Genomic DNA, 18155 nt, shown 5'->3' with positions numbered 1-18155 from the left:
ATGGTTGGATAATTTTGTACTAGAAAATATGGGCACACATCAATTTATTGTCTCGTCAAGAAGCGTAAAACCAGGGAAAATTCCGATTTCCGTGAATGTAGAAAAATATATCTCTCAAGAATGTCTAATAGCAGATTACCGCTGTTTTACCCCAAATGAGATGAATCATGCCGAATATCTCTTATGTGTCCCAGTTGTATTTGTATTTAAACAGAGAGCAGGCAGATCCTACAATACGATACAGACATAACATGAAAATTCGAGCATTTCCATCTTAATACAACATAAATACGCAATTCAACAACATAAATACGTTAGGGACCACGCACACACTCAAAACACACATTCCGGCATATGCCGATTCGTTAAAAATTTCGCAGAGTAATGCCTAAGAGGTGCATGTATGGTAAAGTAGTAGTAGTTGTATTTTATCAGTCTAATCAGGAAGAAACCCTCAATGCTGGTTTCAGAATATTCGGCGTTTCTTTCTTTGTTTTTAACCGAATGGGACAATTTTTCCGATCTGTTTTCGACGAAGGATTATAAGAAGGTGGTCAAAGACCATGGGTGGTGCTGGAAGCTGCGCGTGCATGTGTTGTGATCTTAACGTGAATTTGTTTCTGTGTATGTTTGTTGTGCTGCCATCTGTCATATATATTTCGAAGTATGAGTGAATTGTAATGGCTTAATATTTGTGCAGTTGTAAGCCTGATGCTCTCTGTGGCGGGACTTTTTAATAAGGTGATTGGCTCGCATTCGCACATCTAAGTGTTTCCATTACAGAATGTTACGGGATAACAAAGAAAAGTACAGAATGGGTAACAGCGATCGCATACCGCGATAATACTGAGTCCGCCTGTGGTTTCAAGGATTCTTATGTGAAATTGGTTAAACCTATGTGGGTATAGAATGAATTTATATATTTTTTTCTTTCTAGGAATTATGTCATCCATGGGTGGCCTTACTTTTCAAGTTCGAAATCTGTTAACAAAACCAACAAATATTTTTGTCACAGATTCATTCCCACAAGTACCTTATCTATCGTTCTCAAAAGGAGTAACACAATCTTTCTATCAGGAAAAAATTTCGAGAAATGTCTGAAGATGGTTCCTGAACCCCCGAAATTTAGAAATGCCTCATACTTTTTAGCTAATCAAGCACCACCCTTTCCCACCCTCAGTTCAATGCGCCTCTGGATCGATTCCTCTTGAGAGAGTTGAATTTTCTACCCTGAATTCATCCTCCCATCATCTATTTGTTAAAACATTCGTCTGAATAACGGAGAGAGACATAATTTTCAGGTAATTATAAGTTCCGTTATAAGAACGGACTTGTGAGTAGCAAGCATATGATACGTGTTTGTTGTTTAAATATGCAGTATATTCCCCAATGCTCATTTATTCGTTATAATGATTCCCGTTTACTAGTGCCACATACATTGGCGTTCATCTTACCTTGAAATCTTGCATGGGTATCCTCTGTTTCTCGGCAGCGCACAAAAGAAGAGACTTCATATCAGTAGACAAGAGCAGTTTATTGCAAACTTCATCCGCAGTGAGATCACCAAGGTCGATGTGACGGGCTCTCCGACAATCTGAGCCAAATAAATAAATGAAATAGCTCGTTTGAGCCGTCCTACATTCAATACTGTAATGAAATGCACTTATCACATTTTTATGATGACTTCGCGATGTTAGGTAATCGATTATTGATACCGAGGAAAGACGGTGGAAACTTCCAATTACTGATGAGTTCAACATCGATTGAACATCATTTTATCGGAAACATTTCTCTCATGAGACTGATACAAATTATGAATTGCATTAATTATGAGTGACTCGAACATGAAGGAACAACAAATTTTTTTTGGATTTGTTTAAATTGTTTGATAGATTTGATATTTACTTATCGTTTATGTATATCATTTCTATGTTAGTTGTGAAATTTACAAGTGAAGGTTGGTTATGCCTAACTAGTTGGTGATACTGAGACAATCATGATGCATTTTCGAATAAAACGTAGTATACACGTTATGCACAGCAACGCGAAGAAATATTTATTTAAAGGTAAATGCACAGCAATATCGCCGCCAGAAGGGAATGTGGCTTCGTAAATGTGACTATCATGAGAGATACGGGCAATACTATTATGAAAATATGTTTTATTTTCAAAGTGGCTACTGATACGTAATCGATAGTCATTAGGAAGGCGCAAAGTTATGATAGATACATTCTAATCAGGATAAGTACTAGCTGTGTAGCTATTTTTACTAGAATACTGCTTACTGGCCTACCCATTACACTACTTTTAATTTGAAAACCTAAAAGTCAAATGTGTCTCTATAGTTATTCAAGATATTCATCGTGGAGGTGACGCTATTTATCATCCATTTTGGAAATGAGAAATCATGAAATGCGTGATTGCATCAATGAATGAACAAACTTTTTCATGTGGGTTTGCTCGCTCGCTGAAGTGATTGAATTTTGCCACTTCTGGGTTGGATTTGAAACGGTCAAAAAGGAATAAATAAGATTATAACTCTATGACAGAGAGAGAGAAAAAAAAAAATTTTTTTTTTTTGATTTTTAAGGTGCTGTCCATGACAAATTCAGTTTCTGTACCTTCGTGAGCAGTTCTGTTTGATTTTTTTCTCATACAACATAGAATGATGACGCAGCTGAGCAAGACGATAAAGATCCCGATCGCAGCCGCTGGAATCCACCAGAATCGAGGATTGTAGAATCTAGAACCAAAGTCTCTAACGGTGCCCGCTGAAGTTGTGGTGATCTCGACAGACTCGTGAACTGCAACGATGAATGAGAAATGGATATTCTTGATATAATTAAAACGTAATATTATATGAATAGCACCTAATGTTCATCGATACATTGCAAAAACCAATTAAAGCAATAGCTACTTTGATGGTTCTCTTACTTTACAATTACAAGTATGAGCTTCCCTTAAAATCAACGTAATTTCCTGCATATTTTCAACGGTTCATGAAATGTAAAAACATCTGAATTTCCTAGCCGTAAAGACCGCATATCACAGATGACTGGAATAAAAATAGATATTTATAGAAATAGATATATATAGTCCAGAAGCATTGTGTGCAGATGCAACTAGTCAGAGGAAAAAATCGGTATTTTTTAAAGAAAAATTTGACTCCTGATATTTCTTATGATTAGTTCCTATACGGATAACTATCACAAATCATACGCTTCCAAAAATTTTAGATATGGCTTTGAAATTTGTGGAACACATATTTTTGATCAAAGCTACTCGTTCAGATCTGATCTATCTTCTCTTTCATCCACCTTTACGTAAAGTCTTTTCAGACCGAATTCCACCGATGTATAGTTGAAGTACGTATATCAGGGATAAATCTCCCAAACTGGTGTTATTGTTCAGATACTTGGAATGAAGACAAAAAAGGGATGGGACGGGCAGGTTTTCAATTCTCGTTCATCCTCCTAGTCAACCTTGCCCCCCCCCCCATGTAAATATACCAATACAAATACAAGGCCGCCACAAGCAAAATGCCCAACGAGGTGGCTTACTATAAATAAATAAATAAGTATATATATATATATATATATATATATATATATATATATATATATATATATATATATATACTTATATGTATTCAATTTCTGAAATATATTCAAAAAAGGAATTAGCTCGTTTCTGAGAGAAAATCAACGTAAATGGCTGACACTTCATATTTCAAATGGAAATATGAAGTGATGATTTTTAAATTCAAAACGATTTTTGGGTTCTTCATCGGGGGGAACAACACACAGACTGGCTGAACTGCGAAACGTTTATGATAGTACTTGGGCGAAGCCTAAATCGCAAGGATAAAATGTCTTATGAAGCGAAAAAGCTTTCGAAATTCATATTCTCTCGGTATATATTTATGCGCTTTCTTCTTCTACTCTTTCCTCACGATAGTACAGTATTTCACGCATAGCTAATATAAAGTTTTTCTGTATTCTTTGTGTTTTTACAGTTGACATCAAACATCGAAAACCAATAAAAACAGCTTATAACAGATGCAAAAATATAAATGAAGCAACCACGTGTAAAAGTACTTAGAGATGTGACTTTGAATTTTCAAATCACTACTTCATATTTCTATTTGAAATTTTATTTATTTTCATTTTCCCTTAGCAACGACCAACTTTCTTTCTTAAATCTATGTCGTGATTTGTATATTATAACATATATTTCAGCTTCTTTTGGCACTGATATTGGTAGTATGTTATAGTGTGTAATTAACTGAAAACCTGATATACAAATTCCCTCTCTTATGGCATATTCTGATCGGATATTCTAGTATAATGCTATATACATATATAGTAGGTTAAAAATACAAGAGAAATGAATATAAAAAATGAAGAGGTAGAGTGAAAAAGTATCTTTTAATGACAAAAGCGCTAGCGCTGCTCACTTGTTCCTTTATATATATACAAAAAGGGTTATTTTAAGAAAAAGGGGAAAAAATGAATTTTATGAGAGGGGAATAGAACCTATGCAGTGGGTCTTCATCAGGGGCAACCCCATGCATGGTTCGAAAAGTATAAGCGTTTCTGAAGGGTGGCTATACCTAATTGCACTAAAAATGCTAAACCTTATTCTCCGACGCCTGCCTTTTCAAAAACATGTTGGACGAAGAAAAGGCAATGAAAAAAATGTTAAAAATACAATATTATAAAAAATATATGCAGAGCTTCGGATTATAAGCTCAAAGAAGCATGAGGAAGATATACAAAGTTACAGGAATAAAATATTTACAGTGAATATTTTACAAGGATTATGAAAAACATGTCAAAAATAAATTATAATATGTATATACATATTTATTATAAATAACAAAATATGTATATACGTATATATATTTACAGGGTGAAACTAAACATTTACAGGTCACCAATGAAGTGTTTCGATGGAAAGAATAGTGAGCTGAATATTTTTCTTTCACATGCTCGAATTCGAGACATCTCGCTCGCCCCTGTATGCTCAAAAAGTAAAGTTTCGCCATGCACGTTTTTGTTTAGCCAACATATTATTTTACTACTTACATCCTATATTTTACCTTGGTTGTTTCGAGAAAAAAGAACTACATATGTTATTCACTCTATCAAGACAGAATCTGAATAGCATTTATATAGAATCTCGAAAAAGTACTGTATATAAAGTTCAATTCCAGGTTCGTAACATTCTTACTTTCTTCTTCCGATACTTTGTTTCCAATAAACTTTGAATAAATGAAACACCGTCATCTCAATACATTAAGAAACACTTTCGCATTATAATCAAATATACTACTGATTCGTAGCGCAATGTTTACGTCTCCTACAAATTTATTTAAAGTTCGATATTTCTGTAAAACATAATATAATTATCTGGGAAGCATCTACTTCTTTCGAAAAATACGAAATAAGAACATTATTTTCTGTGTCTCTGAGAACATTAAAACGATCAAATCTCAATATCAGAATATAAGGAACACATACATTCGTTGATTTCGATTCTGAGAAATGGTAATGTCTTCCATTTTTTTTTTTTTTTTGTCGATTCCTTTTGTATTTATCTTTTCTGTTATTTCAGCTCATTACTCGTGTCTGAGTCTTTTTAAAAGATAATGGATCGTCGTTTTTATTCTTGTTTCCTCTTAAGATATTCATTTTTTTTATTAATGTATTCGCTGTGATTTTCTCTAAGAATATTCTAATAATAAATGAGATTGAAGAAAGTTTTGGAAATGGTAATCGGCAACTATATATATATATATATAGAGAGAGAGAGAGAGATTTCTCTGGAAACAGGCATTGAGCATGTCTTTCAAACATGACAATTATTTGTTGTTAGAATCGATTACTCTAAAACATAAAAGCAAAAAACGTTGAAAAGGCAAAATTTGGCTGAAATAGAAAGTATTTTGCAATCTCTCAAGGAATTTATTTTCAAAAATGATCGTTACATTAATGAATAGAAAGCCTTCTAGTGTCATTATATATGGATTTTTAAGACGAAAGCACAGCCATATAGTGATAGTTTTATTGTGTTCAACCGAAACGTTTCTAATTAATTGAAAATGCAAAACATATATGTATACGTCGAATATAATGCGCAATGATATAGTGATTCATATAAATTTTTGGTAATTTGTTTTATAGGAAGAAAAAAGTTTATAAGCGATCCACTTTCCAAGCAACTATAAGTAACTATTTTCTGTAAAAATATATGGGTAATTTTTATAAAATTCTTCAATGAAATTGGTTATAATTACAGTGATTAGAATCGAAATTTTAAAAAAATAGTCGATTATCATTTTTTGGGTGTTAAATGTGATTAAAGGAGTAAAATTTACAATAAATTCTAATACCTTCGGATTAGATTGTCTAGAAAATTCTAGGTTGTTTTTTTGTTTTAGGAAGAATTTTTCATTTATAAAGAATTGTAAGAATCGTTATATTTTTGCTATCCATGCTTAGACAAGACAACCATAAATGTTTATTATGTGTGTGGGCATTGTATTATATTTTATCATGTATATAAAATCTTTAAATTTATAATTGAATTTTTAATTGGGTTGCTGCAGTTTAGAAATATATGGCATCCATATTTGTTATGGACAACTTTTTCTCAGCCACGTGGTCGGGCATTTTGCCTGTTGTGGCCTTGTATTTGTAGTTATTGAATAAAAAGGGAAATTTTATTACTATGCGTCAAATTATTCCTTATATTTTTTGTATATATTTAATCTCCTTTTGCGCAATTTCCTAAATTCAGTGCGAGTTCAATTTAGCTGGTTTGGAGACAGGGGAAACCATTTATGTAGTTTATATGACTTTTGGCAGCATGAGTTCAATATGTGACTTTGCAAATAAAACATTTCGATGGGAACAAAACCATTGAAAGCGGTGAAACGGTACAAAGTCTAGTTGAAATGAGGATGTGATGAAACACTCCAAACATATCACAGAATTCGATTTTACTAACGAAAGTTTGGAAATAGGGTAGTGAAAACGAGCGTAAGCGGCTGTCTAGAAAATTTTTAAATGGTGATTTAACGCTTCAAATGGATTTGACACCAACTAAATGACATTGAATTTCATTAAGCCTTTTAACATGTCAAAAAAACTTTCTAATATACAAATATTAATCCTACCGGTTTTGATATTAATTCTACGTGTTTTATTATTATTTTTTCCGTTGTTTCATTTCAAAGTTTCACTAGTTATATTTGATTGTGTATGCCAGTGGTGGGAAAACTTTTTAGAAGCGGGCCAAAAAACAAGAAGGAAAAAAATGTCGGGCTGGATTGTGATTCATTTATTCATAATTGGAATTTTTATGCTTAGAAATGACGTGAATGTGTTCCATACTTCAACGAAGACTGTCCCGTTTCTTCATTGCAAATGAAGCACAATGGTTTGTCCATTACAACTGTGAAAAAATAAATATAAGCAAAGCACTTGGCGGGAGGGGGAGCATTTCCTGAACGTAAAAGCGCCTACCAATATCTCTATTTCAGTATCTCAGGCCACAGTGTGGGAAATTAGGAAGGAACGGTCGTGTCTCCAGTGGTGTAGGTGGTAGAATGCTTGCTCGGTATGCAAGAGGGCCTGGGTTCGAGTGCCCTTGGAGACAAGATGATTTTTCTTTCCAAGTTCAACTCATCATGATATCCAGAAAATATTTGTTTCCTTGATAAGCGCAGATTTTCGCTGGTATCTCCAAAAAAAAGCATAATGTACACTCACACGCGTTACTATAACGGCGCCTTTTCTATGTATTATATGGTTCATATCATGGTATGCACGGTAAGATCAAAGAGAATATAATTATGGGGAAGCTTCTCTTTTTCCAGTTTTGCTCTCAACAGCGGGAGATGCATTTTATTCACTTCCTGAATATCTACAGTGCACGTAGAAGAACACCCTCTTCCATTATTCAAAATATTAGCATATATTTCAAGGAAAAAGTGCAAAGTACGTGTTGGTATATCATTGAGATTGATTCGAATTAAAAACAGCGCAGTGCAGGAGAGTAAAAAGGATGATCTTGAAATAATGAAATGCAAATTCTCATGGGAAGAGCTTTTAAATGTTAATTTTAATGGATAGAAACTTCTTGTGAATAATACATTCGGTAATTTTTGTTTGTTAAAGGATTATATCTGCTGCATTTTGTTCCGTAAAATGTTCTTATTCGAGGTAGCCATTTGAGAATTATCTTGAAAGTCTACTCTCTAGAGAAAACGTGTAATTCTTAACGCACAAATAATTCAAGTTTTTGATGACTAAAAGCGAGAAGAAACATGCTATTTTGGCATTTAAGAGCATGTAAAAAAACACAGTTTTGAGAGAAGATTCTAAAACTCATCAGCCATATGTCAGTAATACGGCATAGTTCAGTGAAATAATAGAGGCTGTCCCAAATTGTTTTCACAGCGAATATCTCTGCAACCTTCGACTTTAAAAACACATTTTCAATTACAAAAAATGTTTTCATGATGTGCAGTAGCTTAAAATTCTCAAAATTTCTCTTGGGGATCGTATACATCAGAAACAAGGAAATTAACTTCGTATACAGTCGCCGTGCGGTTAAAGTTCCAATTATTGAAGTGTACATATCACTCTGAAAAGTCAAATATCTTCGTTAATATTGAATTTAGAAACACGCAATTTTTTGTAAATGACTTCTCAGTGCTGCATTTAAATTTTCCTAACTAGGAACTTGAACACGTGAATTGTATGAAAGTTAATTTTCTCTATTTTTAAGTGTACGACCTCTTGGAAAATTTGATATTTTTACAACCCTCACGTCATTTTAAAACTTTCGTACCTAAAAGTATGTTTCAAAAGTCAACGGATGCAGAAATATCTACCGTGAAAAAAAAATTAGACATTTTGGAGTATGTAATACAAGACAAAATTAAGAATAACGTCTAAGAAAAACTTACATTTGTCTCCAAGAATAATTTCAGCCTGATTCTGTCCAAGTGAATTCGTAGCGGTACAAGTGTATGCGCCATAATCAAAGTTGCTGATATTGGAGACTGTCAGCATAGATATCCACTCGTTATCTCCTCTTCTCGTAAAAGTGACCTGGTATTTGTTGCTGCTTATCGGATGGATCACGGATCCGTTGAAGCGCCAAGTGACTGTCATGTCCCCAGGACCGTCCACGGTACAGCTCAATCTTCCGAGGTTGCCTACGGTCAGAGCTACGCTTCGGATAACAACTGGTTTGTCTGGAACGAACGACAATAGAAACACAAATATTTCTCACCAGATGAATTTTCTCTTAAGAAAATTTAATATATGCACTCATATTTTCAGCATTCCAAATCGTTGGAATTCAGATTTACATCACAATTATATCGCTAGAGGTTCATCGTAGGAATGAATGACAAAAATAAAATGATGAATCTGATTAATAACTTTTATTCATTGAATATACTATATTTCCTTTTTAATCACTATTTATATGGTAAAATATTAATGCGCTACACTAGTTTTCTCCAGCTTTTTCAACACCTACGAACCTGCCAAAATAGGAAATTTTAATGGGCCAGTAAAAACGATATTCGCGTACCTACTGACGAAAGAAAGAATTAAAACCAATATTGGCTATGTTAATAAATCTGAGTAATGCGTTTTTTTATTAGTAGAAGGTGATGAAATATCCCTCGATGACAGAGACTAAAAATTGGCAGGAAAAGCATCAGACATCATTAAGACCATCAGATTGGCAACCAAGTAGTCATGGTCCAAGCCATGGGTCTTCAATGCTTCAGACATGGCGGACGAAATTGAAACTTCCCACGAAACCCGCTAGCCTCAAACTCGCGTATTTTAGCGACATCATAATAAAGTAAAAGGCTAATGGGTACCCCGAATTATAGGGACAAAAATAACTGAAGTATTTTATTCATTCTGAGATCACATCTTTCCTTGATTATCAAATTTTGATTCACTTTCAGTTTTGAGATAACTTCTGGAATTTTTTTTTCACTATTCTGAAGAAGTTTTTTTTTACAAATTGCTGATTAAATTAATTAATTCTGAGATCAATTTCAATTTGAAATCAGTTTAAATGATTTTGTAGTTATTTATTTCGGTGTAATTCTAAACAAAAAAATAATTTTCCCGTTCTCAATATATCTTGAAATCATTCCTTCTAATAATTATGGAATTATACTTTTTTGATTGTGAAATAATTTCTATGGCAAATTACGAAATCATTTTTCATTGATTTATAAGTTATTTTCTTCAATTCTGCAATTATTTGCATCAAAAATTCTAAAATCATTTCTTTCAGCAATTCTGAATTTTCATCAATTCTGCAATTATTTCTGATATTATTTTGGAACTTTCATCACTTTGTTATGGGGTTACGTCTTTTATTTATTCAAGAATTATTCGTTTTATTTCAATCGTTTTCTGAAAATGACCGGCGGGCCACGACAAAAAAGCACCGAGAGCCTAATGTGGTCCCACGGGTTATATGCTGAAGCGTCCTGGTCTAACCCTACTCCGGCAGTCAACATATCTTATTGGAGAGCTAAGGAGCCGTTCGTTTCTCTATCAAGGATGCTGATGAAATGCAGGTGCAAATTAGAGGCTCTAAAAAGTGTTGGGATATTGCAAAACCACATAAAAATAGTACCGTGACGTATTCGTTCTAAAATTCGGATCCAGCAAACAAATTATTAGAGGTAAATCTGTGATACCCGAGGATACCGTGATATCTCGTCAAGAATATGCCACAAAAAGTTTTGGAAAGAAATTATTTTGATCGTAGTTAGCAATATTGGTTGATTGGGCCGTGATTTCCAATAGGTCACGACATTTTAGGGTGCTACCGAATTGGTCTGAGTTCTGACAGAAGTGGAGTGAACGTAAAATATTTGGAAAACAATGCAAATGGAACGTTTTTTGCAAGACAGTGCGCGTAGCTATTTCGTTGTTTTTGAGGTACCAAGAGCTGCATTAACTCCCACTTAATTTTTCCATGTGTTCTTTGTTATTGGCATGGCTAAACGGGTAATTTCGTTCCAATATAAGGTTCAGAAGCAAAATGAAGAGATATTTTGCGGACCCGCAGGAAAATCCTCCCATAAACCATTGGTTGAAGAACACAGCTCCAAACGATCCAAGTAGTCTTCTTTCAGATACTAAAATATCATAACTTTAAGATATTTTTTTAGAGTTTGCAAAATATCTTGAAGTCTATATTGTCTTGTCTGCAAATTGAAACACAACTGGCCGTTTCACTCACTACTTCATTTCGAATCAAACATTCTTATTCTAGTTACTACTTCCTACTTATAATATTTGTAATCGGTTATTACTGTAGAACCTCTAACTGATACCTGTGTTGAAGAAATTTTTTTTTACGATGAGGGGAGAGTTCTTTGATAGGTAGTGATATTCTTTGCAACTCATAGGGTTCATGGTATTCAATAAAGTGTCTGTTAAAAATGAGTATCCGGTATAGGAGGATCCGCTGTATTTTATGAATACAGGAGTAGTAGAACGTACGTAAAATTTTCAAAAATGCATAAAAATGGAGAAGTTATAGAGATTCGGTAGATTTAGTATTGTTGGTTTTAGTGTCCAATGAATTTGTGCAAATTATATGAACTACTTGTAAGAAACATTCACACTCGTATGTTATAAAAAAAATATATAAAGCACGAACACGTGATACTTGACAATGAAAAACATTCGTTTTTTCACGGATAAGATTGCTTTTAACACGTGATTCTTATCATTGACTGGTATTTCCTATTTTTTCCTACTTATTAGTTGCCTTTTCCCCTGCAACATCACCTCTCGAAGATTCATGTAATTATATTACAACTGCCAAAAAAAAACAAAAAAAAACAGATATATATTCTCGTGATAACATTAGTTTCTGCTAACCGCACCTTAATCGAAACAAAATTTTTGAATTTCATGGAATTTTTTGGCCACGTCGATAATTTACTATATTATTTTGTTCTTTTTCCTGACAAAAAATGTGTCATCTTTTTTTTAGATAAAATAATTTTATTTAATCAAAATTAAAACTTAAATTATAAACTTAAACAAAATTGTTAAATGCTTGTCGGTACAAATAATAACGAAAGGGGAAAAATAACAATCTCCATATATGTATATGAAGTTACATAAAATGTACTAAATATGGTTATTATGCATAATTACCGACCATTTTTGTAAGTTTGTTAAATCTTGTTAATTCATTATGGTTATCAGTGATTGTGTACAACTTCCAGCTCGTATAATAAACCGTCAATTTTATACTTCAATTTACCAAACATTTCGCTCGAACGTCAGTCTAAGATTGATGGATTCGATCGTTGGTTCTGATTATGTTTAAAACAGTTGATAAATGTGAAGAAAGCTAACACATTACAAGACTGATAATAATTTATACGTCTCCACTTATTTTCATTTTATTTAATTTATATGGCGAAATAAGTGTGTTGCACCCATCACGTACGGGAGAAACTGATAAGTGGTTGAATTAGAATGATATTTTCGCAGGATTTCTTTCACATTCATCATACTTACCAACTTCAATCGAGGATTATGCATAGTCATCGGTTAAAGTGATGAATGTAAGAAAATTTCTCAAACGTACCGGCAAAGCATATTCAAAAGACAAAACATTATCGTGCATAATAACCGATTTATCACATTTACCGTAACACATATAATATATAGAATTTTAACAATCTTAATAACTATAATTCAAGTTATAACAGTTTTTTTATTATTATATGGGTATATGCTATGTTATTATTTATATTATCTCGGATTTTACTGAGTTCCTTCACATATGCAAAAAAAAAGTCAAACATAGGAGGGAAAAACGGAATAGATACAAATATATATATTTTCTTCTTTCCAACCCAAATCGCATTTGCTCGAGTTTTTCTCGGTGTTTATTTACTTTTAGCGGAAATTACTTACAGAGTACATTGAGCAAAAGTGCGGTCAGGGACGGTTCTCCGATGCCGTTATTCCCGACGCATTCCAGGGCTCCCCTGTGGTCCCTGGAGACATTGGATATCTTGAGTATCGACCGGCGTCCTCCCTCCATCGGCTGTCCTTCTCTCATGGTCGACCCTTTCAGCCGCCACTCGATCATGTCACTCTTGACGGGATTGCCGTCCACCTCGCACTGGAAAGAGGCCGACTTGCCTTCTTCCAGGAGTGGACCTTCTGAATCTGTTCGGCTCAAGTTCACAATGGAAACTCCATCTAGCAATTGAAAAGGCGCATATTAATCATCAAAAACTCGCGTAGGTGGGTGAGAACGAAATAGATATAAGAACACTTGGGAAGAAAGACACATCTATGGGACTGACTATCCAGTATAAGAAAAATAGGGCAAAAGAAGGTCGAGTGTAGGACGTTGCTGCTGTATGCCTCCCTTTGCATTATCTCGTTCATTGTGTCGAAGATATGCCCGGGAAGAAACCAATTTCCGCTCCACAGAAGCTCGCTTCTTGAATTTTTTTTTTCTTTTCTATATATCAGGAATGCATTAGGAATGACATTCCAAGTATCTGAAAGGGGGTAACCGTTGACATATGTAGTCTACTTGACTCGAGGCAAGATACAAAAACAAACGCAATCGGGATATTGAAGTGCAGACTCTCTAACGATTCTTCGTATGAATCACATGGGTACAGCATGCTCTTGACATATACAATTATTTACCCACCGCAAAAGCCAATAATTCTAGGACAAATTGCGACAGTTATTTCATTTTTCATATTTCAAATTCACATCTCGGTGAAAATTTCGATACTAGGAAATATGCTGTGGTTGGTGAAATTGATATTAAGAATTTTCTTGTACAGAAAACATGAATTATTTCTTTGTATCAAGATTTTCTGTACATTTTAAACAGAAAATTCGTCAAAACATTTTCGGCATTACAAATAAATGAAATTTACTTCAGTGAAGAAATTTTATGTCATACCCATATATACGTTTGCGAATCCTTCCACAGTTGAAAAGTTTAAAAATGAATACGACATTCACTTTGGGAGGAAACTTGGAGCTATCCGTACGTATATGAACACAAAGATAATTTCTATAGCAGAATATTATATTTCTGTTTTTTTGAGGAAATTATTTTTTTGAATTTCGAAACAAATATTTCCATGGGGATAACTATCATATTTCTCAGCCGCTCGTTCGGCATATTGTGGTCCTTAATTTATGTATATGCGCATCAAAGGTGATAATTCATATACTTTTTGCTAGCATTGATCTAAACCCTAATGATTCTTTGAGACGATTTTTCAAAAATGACTTCAAAGATGCTTCATTCAATGGCAAATAAAATGAGAAAAATTTTATGTCAATCGGTCCCATTGATCAATTGATAAATCGGAGGTTCATTTTACTAACACATGTCGAATGAATATTTAGAATTTCTGGTGCAGTAGTGCACCAATTTTATGTTTTTTCAGCTACCTCGTTGCGCAATTTGCTTGTTGTTGCCCTTGTATTTGTATTTATACTGTACGCATAGTCCTATACTACCGTGAAGTGAAAGGGAAATACATCGTCACTCTATTACTTGAACCGTTTAACTGACAAGTGTTTCCAATTTGGAACATTGGCTTTATTAATTATGAAAAAATATTTTTCTTACATGAAAGCACTTGATTTTTTTTCTGAATGCATGAGATTCCAAACTTAATTTACAAATCAAAAATTCCATTCACTTCAGCATTTTATGCCACAAATTTAATTTCTTTAAATCACCTATTTTTAAGGAAGAATAAAATTTTAATTTTTTTTTATTTTGATTATTTAATGTAGTTTCTATGGACATAGGCAAGTCCAGAGAACATACAAGAAAAAAAATTCGGAATTTTATGTTTGACATCTCTAAACTAAAATATAAAAAGAGGAAGTAACAGAAAAAAAAAGTTAGAAAATCAATTCAAATATTAATTCGGCCGGTAAAAGGTTAAAAATGTTCTGTTGTTCAACTTTGGATAAAAATGGCTCCACCCACAGGTAGATGATCTTACAGGTTAAGGGGGGGGGGTGCAAAACATGCTTCACAGTAAGAAAAAACCAAAACGATGCTTGGCTTGGCAGTAGTATTGCCGAAATAAGAGAGTTTTAAGGAGGCGAGATATTTCGTAATTGCCGAAATAAACAAAAATAAAAAAAAGTTTGGCAAGGTATCTCGTAAATACCACCATAAGGGTTAAGTCAAACTTATTTCTAAGCGAATTTACATTTTTACTTATAATTATTTAATTTACGTTTTTAGAATCGTTTTGTGGGAGATTGCAGTGCTTATTCTCACGCGGTGCGGCGTCTTTCTGTTGAAAAATCTTTAAAAAAGGTATTTACCACGACCATTTATCGCATAACATACAAATATCAACCAATTTAATTAAATTCCAACTAGTCAACAGAATCAGCTCTAAAATTTACAAGTTTACAAATTACAAATTACCATATATTAAAAAATATATGGGTTTTTTTGTAGAAAGAAACAGGGGTGATATATCCAGTTAAATAAAAAAGTTAAATCCAGTTAAATAACTATATTATAGTTATTTTATTTTATATTTTTTAATAATTTTTATTTGGCCCGCGCGTCACCTATAGCTTATTAAAAACCTATGTATTTATTTCTACTGTCGTGTTTACGCACTGTATATTATCAATGAATAATTTTTGTTAATATTAATAAATTTGTACATTTTTGAAGTAAGAGGAAATGTGTTTTGAATATCTTTTTTCTACATAGTTACGCTGTTTGTAGGCTAGGATCATAAAACTCCCTAAATTAATTTCCATTCGTATTCCATTAAGATATATATATAATATTTATACTCAGAAAAAACAATAATATGAATATTACTAAGTGAGAACGAATTATCTATAATTTAAGCAATATATTTTTATGAAAAGTAGTGTTATAAATTTCGAAGTAAATAAATAAATAAATTTGTGAATTTAAATTAATTGCATTCGCTAATGCATTTTGAAAAAAAAAATTATAATGGGACGTTTTTATTTCCTCCAAGTAAAATCGCAATTATTAATTCTATAAATGAAGCTATTTCGAAATAAATTAATGGAATAAACAATTGACAAATTATAATTAGCGTTTTGATACATACGAGCGAGTATTATTTTCATTTACCATCAATAAAGCATGATTTTAAAATCATGTTGGAAAGAAAATAACTACTTTGATGTCCTCATGAAATGTATGAATGTTTCATTTCCAATCATATTTATGAAATTTAAAACGACAGAGAATATATTTTTTGATTCCATTACCCAACAACATCATTTTTCCCACCAAAATTTTTTCATCAATCAAGTGGAAGCTAAAAACCCAAATGACGAAACGAATACTTTTTAAAATAGACATATATATTCAAATGCAAACAATAATAAATAATGTCACAAAAATAAAATTCTTTATAGTTATCAGAATATTTAGTAACTAGGAAAACAAAATTTCCCAATGAGATGATAAAATTTGGTGAAATTTAAATTGCAAAAGATGAAATCTCCTTTTTGTCCTCCCTTCATAATACTGATAGAAAAAAAAGTATATACAAATTTATCGTAATAACTTGTACAAACACGGAGAAAAGAAGAATAAAGCGTCATTTATTTTTTCTTATATTTCCAACATTTGAAGGGCTTTAATTATAATGTTAGATTAATCAGGAGAAATTATTCTTACAGCATGACTTGTAAAAATCGAAAGCATTACGTATTCAAACTACATTTGCAGAGCGGGAGAAAACTTTTTTCTTTCTTTCAACTACGCATGTTTAACATTTAATTGAAATATCTGAGATTAAAAATTAATTTCGACATTGAGGGAAAAGAAGCAAAAAAAAAAGATTATTATTCGGAAAAGCGGCTCCAAAAATTAATGAGAATATCACTATTTTTCCATTTCTGAAATCCATTTACGTTGATGCAGTGACAAAAAAAAAGTTTTTCCTGCTTCTCTTTCTTTTTAATTTAAAATCTCGACATTCTTATGAAATTTATGTATGCATGTGTGTATATTTAAACTTGCGTAAGTTGATAGAATTCGAAGAATAACTACTTTTTTTTTTAATTGAAAGAGTAGAGGAGGAAAAAATAAAGAATTTTTCGAGTAAAATTAGTTAGAAGTTACACTTAATAAAATATAAGAGTAGATATTTCCTCTCTTTTCTCTTGGCACAAGATGAAATTTTCACGAAGTTGATTCCTGAGTGAAAATTTCTAGCATGAAAAGAAATTAATATCGTTCTTTTTCATTTTTGATATTTTCGATCAACTGCAGAAAATGAGTAGCTCTTCCAATTTCGTGATCAAATTATTTGGTATAAGGAAAAAAAAATATATTAAGGGATGTAATATGAAGTTTTTTTACGGATGATTTATCAAATGAATACTGAATATTCTTATTTTCAGGATAGACATTTATGTTTAAAAGTATATATTTATATAGTTTTTTAAAATATTTATCAGTTGTATTAAGTTTAAACACCCGTTTTGTTTTGCTATTTTCCGTAGTTCTATAAACTATTTTTTTGAGGTGAAATCACATTCTTTACTTTTTATACAGTAATTTGTTAATACATAAATTTGTTTTTTGAAGAGTAAGGGATTTTTCTCAGTCGTGTTCGAAATTAAGGAAATATACGTCGGAAGTCTCTCTCTCCGGCGGACGGGGTGCAAATTCGGGAGACCCAGTATTAATGTTATTAATTGGTGGCCCTTTAAGTGGCATTGACGAGACATTTCACCTCCTTGTTACCCTCTTATTTAAGCAGATACAGGGTGATCAGCGAATAAGCCCTTATTTCAAAATTAAATATCTCTACAACAAAGATCAATAGAATTATGCGGTAACCGGTACGTTTATTAGCAAAACTGTAAGAATGTTGCACAGAAATTTCAAAAATTTATTTTATTTTTTTATTTTTTTTAAATTTAAAAAAAAAAAAAAACTGGAGATTTTGGGGTTCTGAAAATCCTCATTTGTGTGAAGAGAAACCACTGAATTCGCCTAAAGTTACTGCATGGGCTGCGGTATGCGCCATGTGTGCTGAAAAATGATTCCAAAAT

At 32.6% G+C, this 18155-nt stretch overlaps 1 protein-coding gene across 1 annotated transcript in view; it reads right to left on the bottom strand.

The window, feature by feature from the left end:
- The window catches only part of LOC149075771 (nephrin-like), a 219275-nt gene that overhangs the window by 12115 nt on the left and 189005 nt on the right, over positions 1-18155 (bottom strand). The window contains exons 15-18 of the mRNA XM_089243281.1: positions 12999-13289; positions 8978-9268; positions 2622-2804; positions 1455-1594 (exon numbers count right to left, since the gene is read on the bottom strand). Coding sequence (XP_089099407.1) covers positions 1455-1594; positions 2622-2804; positions 8978-9268; positions 12999-13289 — 905 coding nt within the window. The remainder of the gene's footprint in view (positions 1-1454; positions 1595-2621; positions 2805-8977; positions 9269-12998; positions 13290-18155) is intronic.

Source organism: Pholcus phalangioides, unplaced genomic scaffold, assembly GCF_987345545.1.
Source record: "Pholcus phalangioides strain wild (caught in Gottingen) unplaced genomic scaffold, Ppha-v1.0 ptg000015l_1, whole genome shotgun sequence".
NCBI lineage: Eukaryota > Metazoa > Arthropoda > Arachnida > Araneae > Pholcidae > Pholcus > Pholcus phalangioides.
The sequence above is the reverse complement of the archived record's forward strand: the minus strand, read 5'-3'. Positions and strand labels throughout refer to the sequence as shown.